Raw genomic sequence first — 21,426 nt, forward strand, 5'->3', positions numbered from 1 at the left:
TTGGATTGAATCAAATTTCTATCACAAAGAAGCAAATTATTCTTTACATGGAAGCATAATTTTTGGGGGATCCACGGGGAACGTGCATGATGCATGGAACATACTTTGTTGTGCTGTAAGCAAAATAACGATGTAGGAAGCATGGACATAGCTAGATGACGGGGAATGCAATATATCAACGTGATTGATTTTTTGCTGTTGAGGATTTATCTCTCAGTGTAACAGTTACAAGGATTACAGTAGGACTATATGTGGCCCCCTCATATGAGTGCACCAACCAAAGGTGGCGACCCTGATCAAGCAAAAGGACATGTCTAGCTAGTTTATGCTACTCAACATTAGATAACCTAGACTCATGAACGCAAAAATTGAAAATAGTTTTCAGGACCTAATTTCTTTCACCACTCCTCCATAGTTTCCTCCCGACGCCTCCTTGATATGGGAGCGACTACAATAGAAAAACAGCCTAGGATAGAAAAATAGAAAAAATGAATCTGTACCATCAGAAGGAAGATTGATGGCCCAGATTCATGTGGAGCGAACTGGGCGCACAATTTACAAAAAGCTCCATCGCTGCTGGTTCATTTGTTACCGATCTCCTTTTCTCGCCTAAACAGAGTACCCATATGCAGTAGCAGGCTAGCAGACCTAAATCCTCCCCACAGCGGCGGCAGCGGCGGCGGCGACAGGCCAGATCCGTCAACTAAGTTGGGCGAGTATGCACAGATGAGGTGATATTCTATCTCTCCGACGGCTCCTGCCCGATGTGTCGCCGGCAACCCAGTTTGAAGCCGACCAGATCGGAGCTCGCGGAGTACTAAGATCGGCGCCGCTGTGTGCTTGTTGCAGCCTCCCATGTCAGGCTCCGGCAACGTCTGGTTCGTCGCCTCCTCTCTATCTCAGGAGATCGGAGCTCGCGTTCTCCTCCACCTCGTCGGCTGTAAGCCCGTGGTCGACTCCTCGGCTCCTTCACGACCGGACCGTGTGGCGTGGTGCGAACCTACAAGGCGTCACCACCTCAGGTAGTTAATTTACCCGGTAAATACTACTTTTCTTGTACTTGTTCATGTTAATTCTGCTCATGCGTGAATGATGCATTTTTTTAACTTCGATTTGATGATGTGTTGCTACTGTTCTTGGTGCCTTAGCAGTCTATTTTCGACATTTTGTTTCACTGTTACTTAATCCAGAGAATCAGGTTGGTTGATGGGTAGATTCTTCGATTTAAAATTTAGCACAATTCACTGAAAATATTAGTATCCACGGTTGTTCTGTTTATCGTCTTAATATGCATTCATTGAGTGAAAAGTTGATGGGACAGTGAGCTCTATCTAACTGTGAAGATTACAACTACCAATTCATATAATAAATGTATTGTACTGCTACAATTTACCAGTTCTAGACACACTATTCTGTGCTCTGGCCATTAGTTTTGACACATGGATGGATCATGGACGGAGCTCATGTGTTTTTGTCCTGGTCATTGATAGGTCAATGATGGACCAGCATCCAGGAGGAGAAAACGACTGCAGGGACTGGATTCATGCAAAAAACTCATATGCCTTGACAAGAGATGTGGTGGGCTATTCAAGGTATATAATTGTAAATGTGCTGTCAGAAAAGAATGGTACTCCCTCCGTTTGTTTTTATAAGACGTTCAGACAACTTTGTGCTGTTTTTTAGCAGTGTCTGAAAGTCTAAAACGTCTTATAAAAATAAACAGAGGTAGTACATTCGATGATATCATACTTACATTCCTATTATTTTTGTGTGCCAGACAAAGCCTATGAACTCTACCTGGAGAACGTAAGGAAGTTTGGCATCCAATGGTGAAAGGCCCTCGTGGTGAAAGCCCTGAAAAAGGTAGAAACATGATTCATATGTGTGGTTGCATTGACAGATCATGCTGGTGTGGTGCCTTCGACTGCACATACTGATGTTGCCGGTGGTGCCGATTTGCCTATGGCTGTTGTGCCTATATGCGAGCAGGACACACACATCCCAGAAATGGTCAGGCAGAGGTACAAGGGTAAAGCTGTGGCAGATGATAGCTCGGACACATCAAGCAGCGACAGCGACGGTGACTTTGCTGACCGGCATGAGATGCTCGCTTGCCGGCGTCAGATTGCCGAGTTACGAGGTACATTGCAGCCACTGGTTGGCAAATATGCATTCTTTTCATATATGGCAGACAGTGATGGTTTCTGAATCTTATGTAGTGAAAACCCTAGATGGAAATCAGGTCAATGACGTTGGAAGACAAGTGCCAGTCAGAATTGGAGATGGCGTTGAGAATGGGAACAATGCTGGTTTGTGGATTGATACATTCATGGTTTTCAGTTACCTGTAGTTTATAACAAAACGTATTCAAATGATGTTTGCCCCGTGGATCCTAGTTGCTGCAAGATTAGACGTTTTAGATTTGTGAAACTCTGCCTGGAAGGTATTCCAAGATTCATCTGAGCCGCGGCGGACTGCAAACATGGCCCTTGTATATATGTTGCTTGCATGCCGCTCAATCGCTAGGTTTGTTCTCTGCCAAGACATATGCTGTTCTGTCAGCATCAATTACATATGGGGTTCTCAGACGATTGGTCAAATGATTCTGCATTTGCATGTTAGCTCAAGTTTATTTGAACTTTATGTATGTAAGTATTTATATTGCCTAATTTTGCCGGTGGTTGCCAATCTCACTATATGACTAGAATGCACTAGTGTCTTTTCACAAGATAAATAATGTTTTATAATCTGTTTCAGTATGAGTAAGTTAGGATGATCCACAAAATAGCTGGCTTCTCTGCTAGTTCTAGCATAGAAGCATACTTTAGGTTGTGTTTTGGGATCAATTCGATTCATCTATATTTTTCCTTGCATGTGGTATGTGCAGCACACTGTGAGATGGCATTGTTGATGCATATTCATTCGATTAGATCATGGGTAATATGATTAAGTATTAATGTATGACACTTGTACTGACCTGTGCTAACTTAATCTTATTTTTCATTAGGTACGATCTCTTCTGCCACAAGAAGCTCGATGAGCAATAAGCACTGGGATCCCATAAGCACTAGTAACGGAGGCAAAGGCTATAACTTTTGTGTTGTATACCATCAAGTAGCAAAAGTTGATGCTGTTTGGCAATGCTTGTTGAACAATGATTATTTTAGTCCATATTTAGCCTGGCATCTGATGTACCAAAAATGATCCTCTCAAGCTATGTAGCACTTGATATGTACATGTATGTTCTGCTGCGTTCGGTCTGGGATCGTGCAGTTTGAAATGTACGTATGTTCGGTTATGATTTGAAGTGGATGGATTAATGTTTCGTGTACTGTAATATCTTTGATGATGTTCACATACTTTTGGTGACCAACATGTTCAGACTTCTTGGATGAATCGTGATGCAGCAGATGCTACAAATGAAATCAAGTATACATGAAATTTCGCACAGTACATATGCATGTGCAGTTTTTGTAAACATAAGGGGAGATGGGCATACATACAGGTCTGAAAATTTGTCTTATTTATGGACATAATGATGATACATAGTCATTTGAGGTGGTTACTGCAAAAGTTTTGTTCTATATGTAACTAGTAGTAGGGGGTTTTCGAGAAATGTACACTGAGAGCCCTCCACCTAAATCTGTGCCACTCAACTTCCATCCAATGACCCAGGATTGTTTTTCTATTGTAGTCGCTCCCCCTTGATATGCTTCACCACGGTCGACCAGTCGGATGCACTAACTAAATCCTGGAGTCCGAAGTTTTCCGTAAGAGATAAAGCTTCGCGACAAGTGATCACCTCCAAGCTCGCCGGATCAGTTAGTCCCCTGATAACAAATGTCGAAGAGCCAATATATTCGTCATTGTGGTTCCTGCACACAACTATTGCAGTGCCCCGGCCACGTGATACCGCCGCATCAACATTTATTTTGTATTGTCCCGCTGGCGGAGCTATCCACTTCTTCACGTGTTGGATCCGTTGTTGGGGTGGCGCTCCTCCTCCCCGAACTTTGCCATTGCTTTGAATCTCATCCAACTCTGAAATAAATTGAGAGATGAACAAATGTGTGGAAAGCGGGTTCGATTGATACCTTCATGAATTAGTTTCCTCCCTGTTGTCCAAATAGCCCACATCGTGACTGATACTTTAACGAACTTTTCATGCGACAGTCTCTCAATCATTGCAAATAGCCAAATCTTAGGGTAATTGATGGAAGCAGAGATCCATGCATCATGAATACTGCCAGGCCCATGTTACCTTAAACCCATGTACTAAGTACGATGGACACGGGGACAGTTATGACGGAGCACTCAATTAATTAACAAAACAAATTAGCAAAACTAATAGGCCTAACTACTACTTACATCGGACGTTGATACGTTCATTTTGTATCATATTTTCCTACTGTTATTTTTACTATTTTGAAGTTATATTCCACTTTATGATGTAATTCTAATGCCTTTTCTCTCTTAATATGCAAGATACACCAAAAGAAGGAGATTACTAGTACCTAAATTTCTGACCTAAAAAAGTTACAGCGGAGATAGCTATTCTCCGCAGCTCCAGATGAACCAAAAATTTACGGAGAATTAATTTGGAATACATCAAAAAATATTGAAAGAAATAAGTACCAGATAAGACCCTCGGTGGGGCCACAAGTCAGGGGGCGCGCCCTACCCCCAGGACATGTTTCTCGCATACGGAGAAAGTGAAGATGTCGATGTAAAGAGTTACGTCCACACAAGACCCGTTGTAAGTAGTTACATCGATGAAATCTTCATCGGTGCTCCAAGCAATTTTTGATTTCAATTAAAGGATATGTGTAATACATTAAATTGGCGGCGCGGTAAGTTGGAATTGGTCCAAGAAGGTTACTGTGGCGAATTCTATGATGAAAGCTAAGTATGTTGTCGCTTTAGAAGCAACAATGGAGGGTGATGAATCAAATAGTTCATTTATGAACTTGGTATGATTCCATAGCTCAGACTAAGGAATCAAAGATCCTACGAGTGATTCAAGACATACAAAGCTAGGTCCATGCTAATTATGATTTTTTGTGGAAGCGTGAAGGTTCATGGGAATGCAAAGATACACTCGGATATGAGCTTGTCATATTTGAGAAGATGAAGGCTATAACACAAGCAAAATATGAACTAACACCAAATTGCATGCCATTGGTGTAAAAAGAAGATGTGCTAACTAGATTATTGACTCTAGTGTAAGTGGGAGTCTGTTAAAAATAGGACCTAGAGACAATAATGTTGTATTATTTATTTCCACGTTTATAATTAAGAGTTTGTATTATATGCTATAATTGTTATGATCTTGGAATAAGCGATTCAGTGGAAAACTCATAAGCATGTGTGGAATGATAAACGGTAAAAATTAGATTCCTAGTCTTGCCTCAAGGACTAGCTCAAGTGTTGTTTATGATCATGTTTTTCGGATCTTGGGATATCGTTAAGTGTAACGATAGTCCCAAAACAAATTTGAGAGTATGACGTTAGAAAAACGATCATATTGAATTGACCCAACTTGTCGGTTATACTCTAAGATACTATCATCACAAGTCAATCATTATAACACAGAGAGTTAACGTATGCTTTAGTTCCTTAGACCATGAGAGTGTCTCAGCCACTTCTCACCGTACGATGGACTTTGGGGTTGCTCAAATGTCATATGTAACATGGTGATCATAACAACAACTTACAAATTCATCAAAAAGTTTGACAAGGGGCTGGATAGCTCAAGAGTGGGATTTGCTCCTCCGACGATGGAGAGATATTCTTAGGGCCCTCTCGTTGTGATGACATCCATCATCGTCTCGCCAGACACAGGTGCAAGAAGAACAAAGCCGGTAACGAGGAGACCGGTATAGTGACCATGAGAATGACTCAAGAGGATACCGATACATCTCACCTCGGATTTTGTAACGTATCACGAAACAAATGGAATGGCACATGATAACCAAAGGTTCACTCAAATATCCTTCGTGTATTCATAGGGATCAATATGGATGTCCATGGTTCCCTAATTGGTCATTGAACGAAAGGAGTTTTGTTAATGTCTATGTTTTACCGAACCTATAGGGTCACAAGATTAAGGGGATCATGATCTGTTGAGTGTTAGTGGGGTGAGATTTATGAGAAAATATTCTCAAAATAATTTTGAGAATATAAGAAATAGTTTCGAGAGAAACCAGAAGCATTTCGGGGTTATCGAAATTGTTTCGGGGAATACCAGGTAATGTGAAAAATGTTATATAGGCAGAAATAGTTTCCGGGGACTTAATATAAATAATAGAGGGCTCTAATATAGATTGAGAGGCTCCTAGGATTTATTTAGAGCGAATGGGATAAGGAAAATATCAATTGGCCTATTAGTGTAGAGCTAATGAGCCTTGAAGGCCCATGTGAGGATGGCGGCCCCTTTTAGCTTATTGGAGAAGCTAAGGGGGTGTAGGGGAGTTGAAGGAGGACTCCTCCACCTTGGTCAAGACCCAAGGAAGGGTTTTCCCTCCTCCAAGTCGTCCTAGCCCCTCCCTCCACCTATATACATGTGAGGGGCCGCCCCATTTGAGATACACAAGTTCTCCCTTACCTCAGTTGTGCCCTCTCTCTCTCTAGTTCTAATTTTTTTATCTAGACTTGATCTATATTATAGCTAGTTCTAGTTCTCGCTAATCCTCATAATAGGGAAGCCCCGTGAGGTTCTCTTCTCCCTCCTCTAATTCTTCGACAACGATTAGCTCTGGACGACGAAGTGCTACCGGATCATGAAGTCAGTACGCTTGCAATCTGTAGAGAGATCGTGCTTTTGGTCTTCTGTTCGGGGGATAACTCGTGAATGGTTCAAGGGACTTCATCAACGATCTACATTGCAACTTGAAGTTGGTAACGATCCGATCCAAACTTCTATTTGCATCACTATAGTGTTATTGGACCGTGATCGTAGGACAATTTTTTTTGTTTTCTACTAGGTTTCCAACAGGTGCGTCTCGCTGGGTGCCGCTGCTCGAGGTCAAGATTGCGACACGGGCACCTCCCATTGAAGTCAAGATCGGGAAGGGGCGCTGCCGCTTGAGTTCGCATCCGGCCATTGGCAGTTTCAGGAGGACTAGTTCGGCGGAACGAGAGGTCAGGGAGGGGACAATGCACTATGAGAGTATGGGCTGCTAGGCATAACACTGAGAACATGCTGGAGTTGTCTATGCACCATAGGTTGGGCCTCTGTGCACCTTGGAGATACATGGGGTCTTTCGGCCCAATCAACCATATGGCTCGAATTTTTCTACCAGAGTAGCAGTTCATCAGACAGCTCAGTTTGACACATACATAATTACACATATAATGGACGGCCAGAAATGCCTAAGCCCAACACATCCGATCGAACGACCAAAAGTGTTAATTACGTGAGAGGGATGGAAATTAGTTTGTTTTTACTGTTCTAAATTGAACGATGAGTTATATGTTTTGTATATCTCAAGCTCCCATACTTTATCGTTGACCCCCCTCTGAAACCGACCAAACACATTGCTATCGACCGAGCATTTGATCTTTTTCCTGCATTACTCGACCATTTGATCATTTGCCTCACACTACATTGGCTTTGATAATCTGACACATATTATTTTGACTTATTAACGATATTTCATTCTCACTGCTGGAGCCCAAAGGCGCTTTCACACTCTTCCTTGGACACATCGGGTCATTCCCCAACTTGTTTTGCCCTTCTTCCTCGCGTGGATTGTGTCGTCCTGTGTTCTTTCCAAGATCTGTCAAGCACAATCCCACAAGAAAGCACGAAGGGTGGTGACACACGCCTTTGACTGCACCTTCTTGCCCATGTATTGTATGGTGCCCTCAACATTGCAAACTCAATAGAAAATTAATCAATGCAGACGCAAAATCAAGGAAATTGACGAATAATATTATGTCTCCAAGTTTAACTGTACACCCGCGTATTCATTTGATCCATCAATTTATATAAAAAATCAAAGCTAAAATTAGATTTGGGGTAAAGAACTTGAAGCCATGGAAGCTTCACTGCGACCGGCCAGCATTTACCATTGTGTGCTGAGCTGCAGGGTCATGCCACAAGGCTGAGCCTCATTGGCCAAGTCCACCCTCGTTGCTCATGCGACCAAAATGTGACCCCTCGCCGAGTTCCTCCTTGCTCAACGCGGTCATCCTCATCGTCAAAGTGCCTCCTGGAGCCCCACCCCATGGCCTTTACGTCACCCATCCTGAAAGCAACATCATGTTGTAGGGTGGAACCCTAAGTGTAGATCTTTCATGAATTGGAGGGGGAATCCCCAAGAACAAGATGAACACAAGAGAGAAAACAAGAGGAACACTCAAGAACAAGTCCAAATCACACATCCACTAGACTAACAATCACACAAGATCTACAAGGTACATGAACAATCAAAGGGAAATAAGATACATGGTAGAGTTCATCCCAAATCCTATGAAGGAGATGAGGGCTTGATGATCCTATGATGGGGATCCTTCCCCAAGGAGGAGGTCTTGATGTTTGGTCACTCCAAGAGGAGGTCTTGATCTCCTAGTGGAGTGGATCCATGGAGCAGAGCTCACAAATGTCTATCAAATACTTTTCTATCCTCTAAATGAGCTAGGAGATGCCCTTATATAGTTTAGGGACGAAATAAGAGAGGAGGGGGGATACAAGGGCAAAAAGCCCAAAAGGCACGCAGGCCTCGGAGTGGTGCGGGCACCCGGGGGACTCAGGCCCGGGCACCCGGGGTCGGTGCAGGGGGCTGGGCGGCTTCGGCCGGGCACCCGGGGGCGTGCTGGGCCAGCGCGGGAGGTGGCCCGGGCACCCGGAGTGGGCTGGGCTAGCTCGGGGGAGGGGCCGAGCACCCGGGGTTGGTGGCCCGGGCACCCGGGCAGGCTAGGCTGCTCCCAGCAGTGGGGCCGAGCACCCGGGGCCATTTGGCTGGGCACCCGGGCGGCCACCGCCAGTGCCAGCAAGGGGCCGGGCACCCGGGGCCTTCCTGGCCGGGCACTCGGGAGGCTCAGGGCTTCTCCCTCTTCACCCTTCTTCTTCGTAGCTTCGCGCTTCCCTCGCTCTTCTCCCTCCTTCTTCTCTTCATGCGCTTGTGCCTCCGTCCTCGCCTCTTCACGGTCTTGTTCTTGGTACCTACGAGTGCATAGAGTTTCCATATGAGGTAGAATCCGACTCTCCAGTGAATCCGAATGAAACTCGAAGCGGAATGAGTTAACCTCGGGTTTGACGGTGCGTGCACGTGCTCTTGTCATCGGTTCTCGAGGTGCTTGACGAGTTGTAGTAGAGTCCATGGGGATGAGCGAGGGATGCTCCGCATCATCTCCCCCCCCCTTGGGAGAGATCCGCCCACGGATTGTGATCTTCATCACCATGGGAAAGAAATGGCGTCTCCGTGTAAAAGTGGACAACCACCAAGCACGTATCATGTTGAAGCTCGAAATGGTCACTCTCCAATGCCGCACCGTCTTGTAATTCCTTCAAAAGGAGCAAAGATAACAAGCACATGGAAAAACAAATGTGGTTGGCATTAAAGCAAAACCAAGCATTCAATAGGTGATTCACCCAACAAGTGTTGTCATCAAGCATAGCATATGGTTTGACAAAGAAGTGTGGCATGGAATGTAAGCATCTAAATTGAGCACATGGAAAAGCATCATGGAAACAATCACGCAAAGGTGAGGAGAAGGTGCTAATAGGTTGGACATGAGAATAAGCATCTAACTCAATGTCATAGCAAGCATGCATAAGACTCTCAATGGACGGTCTATGGTAGACATAAGAGTCATTCACAACACCCAAGAAGATGATATGACTAAACACATGCAAGTGCAAGACAATCCAAGCATAATGTGCATAGGGTGTAGTGAAAAACGAGTGGCACTCAACACAATAGAAAGAGCAATTGTTCATCATGTGTGAGGCAATCAAGGCAAGCATGTAGCAATCAATGGGACATGACATATGTGAAGGAATGACATTGTTGCAACCAAACATGTGATAGGAGCAAGTAATCCAAGAAGTGGATGCAACATGAGAAAGCATAGAAATCAAGTCGTGCAAACTAGTGGAGAGAAGATGCAACACACTAGAGGAAATCATGGCAATCATGTCATGTGTGCAAGTAGTAGGCATAGGCAATGCACATGACATATCGCAAGCACGATTGCAAAGCAAGATATCATCATAGGAATGGAGCACATAGCAAACATGGCAATAACAAGCAATATCTCCACCAAGCTTGCAAATACACATGCACGTAGTAGAATCAATCATCATGTGTAATTCAAAGCATGGGTCACAAATGCATGGCAAAGGCATAGGAATGAGCATATCATGCAAAGTGAACATGGCAATATGGGCATAAAGTGAGAAGTGGTAAATAACCCATAACCAAGTGAGAGCCATGTAGAAGAAATGCACGAAGTCCTTGCGCAAAGAGAGCGGTGGGAAAGACAATCCAAGGGACCCCAAGTCGTCATTGCTCTCTAGAGCTCGTTTTGTCAACTCATGGGATTGCGAGGTTGACAAGTATTCATGGGTGCCTACACAAAAGAAACACAAACCAAAGAAATTGTGTGCGTGATAAATGTACACATCATCCATCATGATGTGTATGTGCACATGTGAGTTAGCACAAGAATAGCATCGCTCAAAGAAATTGGATGCATGGTATAAGAACATGTCATCCATCATGAAAGAATAGTTGTTATGTATGACACAATGGGGATGCAAATTTAGCATAGAAGTATATGGCACATCAATAGCATGTTTATTCATGGGAAGCATATTGTGCAAACAAGTAGTGGGATCATGCAATGTATAGGATGAATCAAAATCTCCTAAAATGTCTTAGGAAACTATGGGGGTCTCCTCATGAGCAATAGTGTAAACATCATATGGAGAAAATGGAGAACATCCAAAACAATGCATATCCGAAGCTAGGTGGTCATGGCATGGCATATGAGATAAATGATGCAAAGGGAGCATATCAATATCATCACAAGAAAAACAAATGTCAATAACCATGGGCTTGTCATCTATGCCATATGTGCACATTGGGTTAATTTTAACGGCATATGCATAGTCACTACGATGAGATTGCAAATATGACATATTGTTGATCTCATGCATAGCATATGACAAGTCAAGCGGATTGGCAAACATGATGTGACCTAGAGAATTGTCACAAGAAATCCTATGTAACATGGCATCACAACTAATAGACTCCACATGAGAATCATCATACTCATCATAAATGGGCAAATCATCGCATGGGGTAATCGCACTAGCATGAAGCATGGAAATAGGTGGATCAACATCATGCAAGCAATCAATGTCAAGAATGTCCACTAGTGGGACTAGAGCATCACCTTCACCTATATTACCTTTTTCATTCCACTAAGTGGTGTAGTTGAGGTGGCAAAGACCAAATGGTGGTCATCATCTTCATCTTGATGGAACCATGTGGGGGGTGCATCATATTCCACCATGGACATCGTCTTGTCCATAGGAAGGACGAAGTCGTCGCAGATCGGCGCATCATCATATATGGGACCTAGCACCAAATGAGAAGACACAATAGAGGTAGAGGTTAAGTTGTTAAAAATCAAAATGGCCTCACATGCTGTATCAACTACCTCACTCTCTCTATGTGGTGGTGGCTCACTCCCTCCCTCAAGGTAGGTGCACTCAATGTCACATATGGTGGAGTCACTCAAATCACTCAAGTGGTGGTGTTGGTGGCTCTCCTCACATGGTAATCGTGGCAACTCGTCATATATGGGGCTAGTGGTGAAGTCACTCTCACTCTCAATATGGTGGCACAAGTCACTCAAGTCATAATACCTCGCCGTGGTCAAAGGGAAAATCCCATGCTCAACCATCTCGTCGTCGTCGCCGTGGATGAAGGCCAAAGATGGCACATCATCGCTCTCCTCCATGACCGAAGGAAAATCCCATTCTCGATCATCTCGTCATCATCGCCGTGGAGGAAGGCCAAAGTAGGCATACTCGTCGGAGGTAGGCGAAGATGCCATACGTCCAAAGGCGAAGATGCCTTGATGACACTTGACAAAGATGCCGAAGTGGTCGTAGTAGTCATAGCTCCGTCTTGGTGGTGCTTGTCTCGCGGTATTCTCTTGTGCTCATGAAGTTTGGCCGTAGCTTGATGTAGAGCTTTTTGGGACTTGTAGGTGTACGCATCGCGAGCATCTTCATCTTGATGGTGTTGTAGTGCTTGAGCTCGATGATGTTCCGAAGATTGGCCACTTGAGTATCGCCGCCTTGAAGATGACGAAGGGGAAGAAGACTTGTAGTTGGCCATCATGTCTCGTACTTGATCCCTTTGTTCGGCCAACTTGGTATCGAGGTAGTCTCTTGTCCGTGCTTCAAGTTGATGAATGTTGGCGATGAGTCGCTCAATGCCTCGCGTTGCTCGTTGTAGTCCGGAGATGGGTATTTTGGTGATGTAGTTGTTCATGCCGTCGTTGTCGTGGAAGACCGGAGATGAAATGCCTTGCCTATCCATCACAAGACTCGAGTAGAGGTGAGTAGGAAATGAGATAAACAATACCAAGTTACCTTTTCCCAAAGTTGAGGATGTATCCCGTTTCACTCAATGTGAGATGAAAGAATAGTGGAATTGGTACCGGACTTGTTCACTCACACCTATCAAGTAAAGCTTATAGTGGAGCTCGGTGAGGATAGTGGCACAAAAATTTGATGCAAAATGTTAGCAAGAGTCAATAATGTTGGAAAAGATTCACAAATTCGCAAGTGAAACAAGTAGACCAATAGCAATATGTGGCACACGGAAACACACACACGGATAGATAAATGGGGTCGTGCAACCAAGGAATGAGCACAAAATGTGGAATCCACAGAAAACACTCATGTTGCACAACTCAAGAGAGACGCTAGCATGATTGCTCAATAGGCGGATACGACACTTGTGCACAACCTATAAGATGCAAATGTATGAGCTTTCGATCCCAAGTATGTTATGTGTATGATGTTCCCGAGGCTCTTCTCAAGATGATCCAAGATGATAGGATATGACAATCTTATGTGCAATGTAGTATGATGCTATGGCTCTTGCTCACAAGCTCTTTGCTCTCTTTTTTTTGCTTAAAAGCTTTTTCTTTTTTTTTTCTTTTTTTTGATATGGCCACTTATGCGAAATGCACAAGCCAAAATAGCAATTGTTTATATGCGGGAACGATCTTGTGACACAAGGGATGATATGATGATACCAAGATGACACTAATATGATATGGTAGGTATGCAATAGAAGGTACGGATCACTAATGTGCACAAGTAACGTTGCCGACAATACTCAAATGGCTAGTCTCGATAGGAAAGTGACGCAAAAAGGGCTATGGGTTAACAATGTAATGGCAAGAATGTACAATGAAGGGATACCATGATACCAAGGTGATAAGGAGGTTACCGTTCTTGCTTACGGTTAGGTTGTCAAAATGGTGAACTGGTCGATGTTGATGACGACCTCGTGGCGATGATGAGTGGCGGTGTTCTTGATGTAGATACCAAGATGATGTAGACCCGTCCCTAAGTAGCCTAAACACCTTAGGAAACGGTAAAAAACCGCAAACTCAAAATCTCAAGGAAAATGTCAAATGGTGGTAGCGGAATGCGATGGTGGTTCCGGAGTTAGCGATGTGGAAGTGGTGGTGGTGGTTGATGACTAAGCGACTGTCCCTAAGTAGCCTAAACACCTTAGGAGACTCAAGTCACCACTCAAGCAACCACAAATGCTATATGGATAAAAACGGGTTAGGTTGCGGAAAGCGATGGTGGGTTTGCATATGATATGGTGGATGGCCTATGCAAAGATGCAAAAATGCTAATTTTTTGATGGAGTCAAATGGTGATGGAACCTATCTAGATGGATGGGGGATGTCAATAGATACTCAACAAGTTAAAGAACGCGAAAAGACTCTGGGAGTGAAAGTTATGGCCGAAACAGGAAAGTGCACGCGACTGATTCTGGGGGGGTGCGGGTGCCCGGGGTGGGAAGGGGCAAACAGCCCGGGAGTGCGGGCACCCGGGGTGGTCAGCGGGGGGGGGGGGGGGGGGGGTGCACGGTGGTCCGGGTGCCCGGGGGTGTCGGGTTTGGGCGGAAATTCGTGGCAAAATGGAAGAAATTGGTGGATTTTGTAGGGGGGAAAGGTGGAGATGGATGGGGGAATGCTAGATCCACTTGAAACCAAGCAAATCCATGGATCAAATCCAACAAAATCTCAACAAACCAACAAATCACAAAAAAAATTGGGGCTATTTTTGGTGGGGAATTTTCGAAATTGGGGAAGAACACACACAATTAGGCTAGAAAACAAGATGGGGGGCTCCAATTTCGTGAGAAACCATGGCTCATGATACCAAGATGTTGTAGGGTGGAACCCTAAGTGAAGATCTTTCACGAATTGGAGGGGGAATCCCCAAGAACAAGATGAACACAAGAGAGAAAGCAAGAGGAACACTCAAGAACAAGTCCAAATCACACATCCACTAGACTAACAATCACACAAGATCCACAAGGTACATGAACAATCAAAGGGAAATAAGATACATGGTAGAGTTCATCCCAAATCCTATGAAGGAGATGAGGGCTTGATGATCCTATGATGGGGATCCTCCCCAAGGAGGAGGTCTTGATGTTTGGTCACTCTAAGAGGAGGTCTTGATCTCCTAGTGGAGTGGATCCATGGAGCAAAGCTCACAAATGTCTATCAAATACTTTGCTATCCTCTAAATGAGCTAGGAGATGCCCTTATATAGTTTAGGGACGAAATAAGAGAGGAGGGGGGATACAAGGGCAAAAAGCCCAAAAGGCACGCAGGCCTCGGAGTGGTGCAGGCACCCGGGGGAGTTAGGCCCGGGCACCAGGGGTCGGTGCAGGGGGCTGGGCGGCTTCGGTCGGGCACCCGGGGCCTCAAAGCCCGGGCACCCGGGGGCGTGCTGGGCCGGCGCGGGAGGTGGCCCGGGACCCGGAGTGGGCTGGGCTGGCGCGGGGGAGGGGCCGGGCACCCGGGGTTGGTGGCCCGGGCACCCGAGCAGGCTGGGCTGCTCCCAGCAGCAGGGCCGGGCACCCGGGGCCATTTGGCCGGGCACCCTGGCGGCCACCGCCAGCGCCAGCAAGGGGCCGGGCACCCGGGGCCTTCCTGGCCTGGCACCCGGGAGGCTCAAGGCTTCTCCCTCTTCACCCTTCTTCTTCGTAGCTTCGCGCTTCCCTCGCTCTTCTCCCTCCTTCTTCTCTTCATGTGCTTGTGCCTCCGTCCTCGCCTCTTCACGGTCTTGTTCTTGGTACCTACGAGTGCATAGAGTTTCCATATGAGGTAGAATCCGGCTCTTGAGTGAATCCGAATGAAACTCGAAGCGGAATGAGTTAACCTCGGGTTTGACGGTGCGTGCACGTGCTCTTGTCATCGGTCCTCGAGGTGCTTGACGAGTTGTAGTAGAGTCCATGGGGATGAGCGAGGGATGCTCCGCATCACATCACTTGGTGGTATTTGGAGTAGAGGGAGCAACCGCGACGCCCTTGTTTGGTTGAGTGTGAGGGGAAATGATGAAATGACAAAGTAATGCGGGGGAAATGATAAAATGACGGAGTAATGCATTAATGCCTTGGTATTGCACACCTCACCCATCATAACAAATCGGAAAACCCATATACCGATAAAAAATGAATCCATCCTGAATTTACAGTTACTAGCAAAAGAGCCCGTGCGTTCAACGGGATAACAAAATCGTGGTGTTCAAAGCAAGTTTCAAATATTCACACTTCATGTATATACACGTATTTGAATATTTGTGCACCACCGGCACGCATGCGAACATAAAACACGTGCATTCTAACATGCTCAAAATGGATTCATGTTGAACTTGATCTTTGAGGTGTGTGTTTTTAGTACGTCCTTGATGCGTGTTTAAGAAGGAAAAGAAAAGGTCAATCTCATGATATATGAAAAACCAGAGGGCCCTATGACATACGAATAATTCGGAGGAACACTCGCTTGTTCACGGGGTGGGTAATTTACTTCAACTTTAGGGGGGCAGTTTCGATGAGAGACGAAGAATTTAAAGAAACAATTAACAAAGTTTTTTTTATTTATGGATGGTGGGGTGGGTAATTTATTTATTTATGACAAGTAAAAGACTTTATTTCTCATAGAATGGTCATATCATTTACTAGGAGAAGAGAAATAAAATCTTGGGTAGAATTCTCCCACAGTCCAGACAATCGGCTATCAAATGAATATCTAACTAAACTATCAGCAACTTGATTCACTTCCCGGAAACAATGTTTATAACAATTTTTTGTGAAATCCATAGCCTAGAACCACAGCCACATCATCTCCAAGATAGTCATCCATTGATTGCATTGCTTCCATCGTGAGCATGCAATCAGACTCAATTCCAACACTATTGCAACCAATGTTTGCTATGAGATATAGTCCATTCCTGATGGCCTGAACCTCTGCTGATTCAACATCACGAATGTGTGTTAGAAACCAGTTTGCCACTGCAACAAAGTCACCATGGTCCTCGCGCACAACAACGCCATATGCGCCTGATACAATATTTTCATTGAAAGTTGAATCGACATTTATCTTGACCAAACCGTGACTAAGTTTTGCCCACATATGATCACGCTTCCAAACCGGTACCTGAGAAGTCATTGACTATGAAATTTATAGCTAGAACTCGAATAGATACTGTTGTTTTCTCCATTGTTGGACTCAAACTCCCTTAACCATCTGCCGATGTTGCCACCAGATGTACCACACCGCTACAAGGGTCAGTTCCGCCGCTGGGAGATCATTCGAAACATCAACAGTTTTGGAGAGAATTTAAGTGTTATCGATCCCGGTCGATCATCCAATATAGCTCTATTAATAACTTCTAGCAGACCAAGTGCATCACATATTTCTTTGCGCTGATTGCACTGAAACAAACAATGTTTAATATCTTCAGCTCCAATTGCACAAGTAGGACACTGGGTAATTTACTTCAACTTCGGAGGCAGTTACAATGATAGATGAAAAATTAGAGAAACAATTAACGAAGATTTTTTTTTCACTTACGGGTGGCACGGTGGGTAATTTATTTCAACTTTAGGGACAATTTCAATGACATGCGAAAAAATCAGAGAAATATTAACGAAGAGTTTTTTTCACTTAGGGGTGGCATGGTGGGTAATTTACTTCAACTTTATGGGCAGCTTAGGGTAGGTGGACGGACCAAAAATCGGAGAAATGTGTCGTCCTTTATTATTATGAATAATTTAGGGGAATGCTCGTTTTTTTCATTTTTACAGATGGTGGGGTGGGTAATTTACTTCAACTCTAGGGGCAGTTTCAATGAGAGACAAAAAAATTTAAATAAACAATTGAAAAAGAGTTTTTTTTTTCACTTTTGGGTGACAGAGTGGGTAATTTACTTCAACTTTAGGAGCGGTATCAATGACAGATAAAAAAAGAAATAATTAATGAAGAGTTTTCTTTCACTTATGAGTGTCATGATGGGTAATTTAATTCAATTTTAGCGGCAGCTTTAATGATCAGGAAAAAAATTCAGAGAAACAATTAATGAAGAGTTTTTTTCACTTATGGGTAGTATGGTGGTTTATAGGGTAGGTGGAAAAATCGTGGAAAATACTTTTTTAGGTATAAAAAGATAGATATATTTTTTTAGCAGAAAGATAGATAGATATAGAATAGGATTTGCGTTTCGCTTTTCAGCATACAAACGATTATTTTTTGGCAAAGCCGAAACAACCGATTTAAGGCCCAGCCCACTTACAGCCCAGCCGACCAGGCACTCCGCGTCCACACTCCACACCCCATTCTCCAAAAAAAAAAAACTCCACGCCCACGGAGTCGCGCAGGCGCGCACAGGCACAGCCACCGCAGCGCTGGCGAGCGAGACGCGCATGCCCAACCCTAGCGAAGCGAGTTGCGAGCACATCCCTGTATCGCCACGCCTCCGGGCTCCGGACCCGCTCCGCCGTCAGACGCCTGACCTACTCGCCTAGTCCTCGTCTGATCTCCGCCGCCTCCGGCACCGCCTGCCGCCCACCGGCCCTCGCGTCCAGGGCTCCCGGCGTTCTCCATCCCCGGCTCCCCCCACAGCCTAAAAAACTGCAGGTAAAATCCTCGATTGATGTTGGCTGTTATGTGCGGTGTTGCTAGTCTGCTAGTGCTGGATTAACACAATTGGAGGAACTTGCGGCTCTAAATCTAGCTCTGTATCTTTCATGTTCCTTTTTTGTGTTCTTCAGAAGTTCAGGTCATCAGATGGCTGAGACTGTAAGCTGCTTGGGTTGTGCTAAACTTGTAATGCACCTTCCCCAATTAGTACTAAACTGTAATCTTGTAAACTATTGTCGTAAACTGGTAATGCTCCTGCCCCATGGGCCATGGCCATGGGGGATTGTGAGGTTGTGTTCTTCTGCTCTGTTATTATTAACTTACTCCCTCCGTCCCAAAATTCTTGTCTTAGATTTGTCTAAATACGGATGTATCAAGTCACGTTTTAGTATTAGGTACATCCGTATCTAGACAAATTTAAGACAATAATTTTGGGACGGAGGGAGTATTATTTTTAGCCAAGCTACCACTAGCTTAGCTAATAGTTATACTTGGCGTTTTGCTAGCTTCGTTTTTGTGTTGTGTATAACAGCCCTGCCCCGTGCACTGTTGTATAGCATGTTCACTTCTCAGCTTTTCACACATCATGTGGTCTGCTTGCTCCCAACCCCTCACTAGTTTGTGAAGTTTTCACAAAATGTTGTTCTCTTGTTTTTCCTAAATTCGTGTCAACTTTGGTTAATTTGTGTAAACCGAAACCATGCCCAAGCCCAATGCATAGAGTTACTCCTCCTTGAAAAAGCTGTCTATGTTCCTCTCTTATGCTCAGATCCACACTATCCCTTCTTGAAATTAATCATGGTTGTGGACAGGATGGAGTCAGCATCCAAGGAGAAGGTGACAGCGTCGAGGTGCTCCACACACAAGGAGGAGGGAACACACATCTTTGAGATCGCCGGGTACAGCCTCAAGAAGGATATGGGTGTCGAGAAGTTCGTCCGGTCGGTCACCTTCACTGTCGGTGGGTACGACTGGTCCATCAGATTTTATCCCGAAGGTACCACCGAGTCGCCCGAAGGGTGTATGGGGATCTGTCTTGAGCTCATGAGCAGCAATGCCGAAGTGCGGACATTCTTTCGGCTTGGATTGGTAAAGCATGAGACAGGGTTGATTGGCTCAATGTTTACGCCAAACAATAAGGTGTTCAGCTCCAAGACCAGGAACAGTCGTGAGTATCATCTGTTCATACTAAGAAGCAGTCTTGAGGCGAAACCAGTAAAGTACCTTCAGGATGATTTTCTCATAATCAAATGTAATATTACGGTAATCAAAGAATCTGAGGTTTATGAAACCTTGGGGCACTCTGAAATTGAGGTGCCACCGTCAGACATCATGGAGCATCTCGCAAACCTGTTGGACACTAAGGAGGAAGCAGATGTCACTTTCAGTGTTGGAGGCGAGACCTTTCAGGCGCACAAGATTTTGCTTGCCATGCGATCACCTGTCTTCAAAGCAGAACTCTTTGGGCCGATGAAGGAGAAGAGGATGCAGTGTTTGACCATCAAAGACATGCAGCCCGCTGTTTTCAAGGCTCTGCTGCATTTCATTTATACAGATTCATTGCCTGACTTGGATGATCTTGAAGGCGATGATAAGTGTGAAATGATCCGGCATTTGCTGGTAGCTGCAGATAAGTATGCCATGGACAGGCTGAAGGTTATGTGTGAAAACATCCTTGGCAAGAGTCTTGATGTGGAGAACGTGGCAACTACATTGGCTTTAGCTGATCAGTATAGCTGTGACAAGCTTAAAGATGTTTGCATTGAATTTATTGCCTCTTCAGATAAGATGGATGATGTCGTGGCAACCAAAGGTTATGCAAATCTCAAAAGATCTTGCCCGTCTGTCTTGATAGATGCTTTAGAGAAGAGAAGCAGGCCTCGCATATAAAGCAGCTCATGCGTACTAAAATCAGTTACATGCGGTTGTTGAGGTTTCTTATGTTATCTGCACCTTTCCTGAAACTTTTCGACGCTCAAATAGTGTAATAGCATGTGTGAACTGTTATCATCTCAAAATGAATGAATGTTAGTATGTTACATAACAGTATCTTGTTGCTTTGGGAACATAACCACATTACATCATAAATAACAACTACATTATACAACCGTGCTGTTAACTGTCTTCCTTTGGGAACTGGAAGATGTCACATCATATACAATCTGGTGCATATGAAAAGAAAAAAACTCGGCGTATAATTATTCAAGGCCCAGAAGCTGTGAATACATTCACGTGGTATTCATATTTTCGGAAACTTATATGATTGGTTGTATATATAACATTGTGAGGAATGAATGTTCCTGATTTTTTATTGATCCACTGCAACCCTTAGATGTACTTATATTTGTCTGGGATACTACTGAACTGAGCCTGGAGGGTAAAGTTTACTCAATTTATTCGGTCACTTGATAAACTGTTTAATTTCAATTAACCATCTTACTCCAAAGGCCAAACCAGGTTTTACTATCCCAGATCAGGACTAATGCACATCAAACTGGAAAGGTAGGTACACTTGTTTTACTGATGTAGTCTGTGTTAATCTGTACATTATCAGTTGTAAAGACTAAAGAGTAAGTAAGAATGGTAGAAGCTCAGCATTAAGCATCTTGAAGCTTTGCTTGTGTTTATAATTATGAAGCTTTGCATAAGCCCGAACAAAATCATACATGAATCTCTTGTGTTCTGAGCTAAGCAATGCCAAGAAAATAGTTTTGAGGTTAACTTTACGGAACAGCTTAACACACGGAACCTTTTGAGATTATTATTCATTTACATAAACATTCAGTTTACAACAGCCCGGATGCAACAGGAACACAATGCCGGTAGATCGTGAAAGCAGCGGGCTCACCCGATCTATGACAACATATGGGTCACCTTCTTATGAGCATTACAGAACACCACCTAATACTGTATTTGGCATATCTTGACTAACACGCACGACGTACACTGTTAATTCTGGAGCTTCGTGGCTGATTCTCATCCTTGGAACGTACAGTAGTATAAGGGCATCTCCAACGACTGCTCCTTAAATCAGATCCCGCATCCGTCCGTGGACCAGTGGAGAACAGCCCGAGGAAACTGATATGGGAGCCGGCCATTCAGAGCTAGCCGCAAATGTCTTGTTACATTTAAAATGAAATTTAACAAAAGTGAACAAATTTGATGGAAATTTAAACAAGCCGGATGATTTTCAAGCTTGAATAATTTTTACACAAAACTGGATTT

The 21,426-nt window shown here is 44.2% G+C and overlaps 1 protein-coding gene and 1 long non-coding RNA gene across 3 annotated transcripts; both read left to right on the forward strand.

Moving 5' to 3' along the window:
* The first annotated feature begins 478 nt into the window (after positions 1 to 478).
* Positions 479 to 3,332, forward strand: LOC123137949 (uncharacterized). 2 transcript variants are annotated; one of them, XR_006468603.1, is made up of 7 exons: positions 479 to 731; positions 850 to 1,022; positions 1,491 to 1,592; positions 1,778 to 1,863; positions 1,990 to 2,140; positions 2,220 to 2,526; positions 3,008 to 3,332. It is a non-coding gene; the product is annotated as an uncharacterized lncRNA (long non-coding RNA). The 2 variants fall into 2 exon arrangements; XR_006468602.1 differs by having other exon boundaries at positions 517 to 1,022.
* A 14,576-nt stretch (positions 3,333 to 17,908) lies between these two features.
* LOC123137950 (BTB/POZ and MATH domain-containing protein 1) lies at positions 17,909 to 20,247 on the forward strand. The gene is made up of 2 exons (XM_044557846.1): positions 17,909 to 18,198; positions 19,014 to 20,247. The coding sequence occupies exon 2, from the start codon at positions 19,015 to 19,017 to the stop codon at positions 20,089 to 20,091; it is 1,077 nt and encodes a 358-aa protein (XP_044413781.1). The 5' UTR covers positions 17,909 to 18,198; position 19,014; the 3' UTR covers positions 20,092 to 20,247.
* Positions 20,248 to 21,426: the final 1,179 nt, after the last annotated feature.

This window comes from Triticum aestivum, chromosome 6B (genome assembly GCF_018294505.1).
Source record: "Triticum aestivum cultivar Chinese Spring chromosome 6B, IWGSC CS RefSeq v2.1, whole genome shotgun sequence".
Taxonomy (NCBI): Eukaryota; Viridiplantae; Streptophyta; class Magnoliopsida; order Poales; family Poaceae; genus Triticum; species Triticum aestivum.

What these genes read in the sequence shown, in the direction of transcription:
- LOC123137950 (XM_044557846.1), top strand. Translation starts at nt 19,015, where the DNA reads ATGGAGTCAGCATCCAAGGAGAAGGTGACAGCGTCGAGGTGCTCCACA.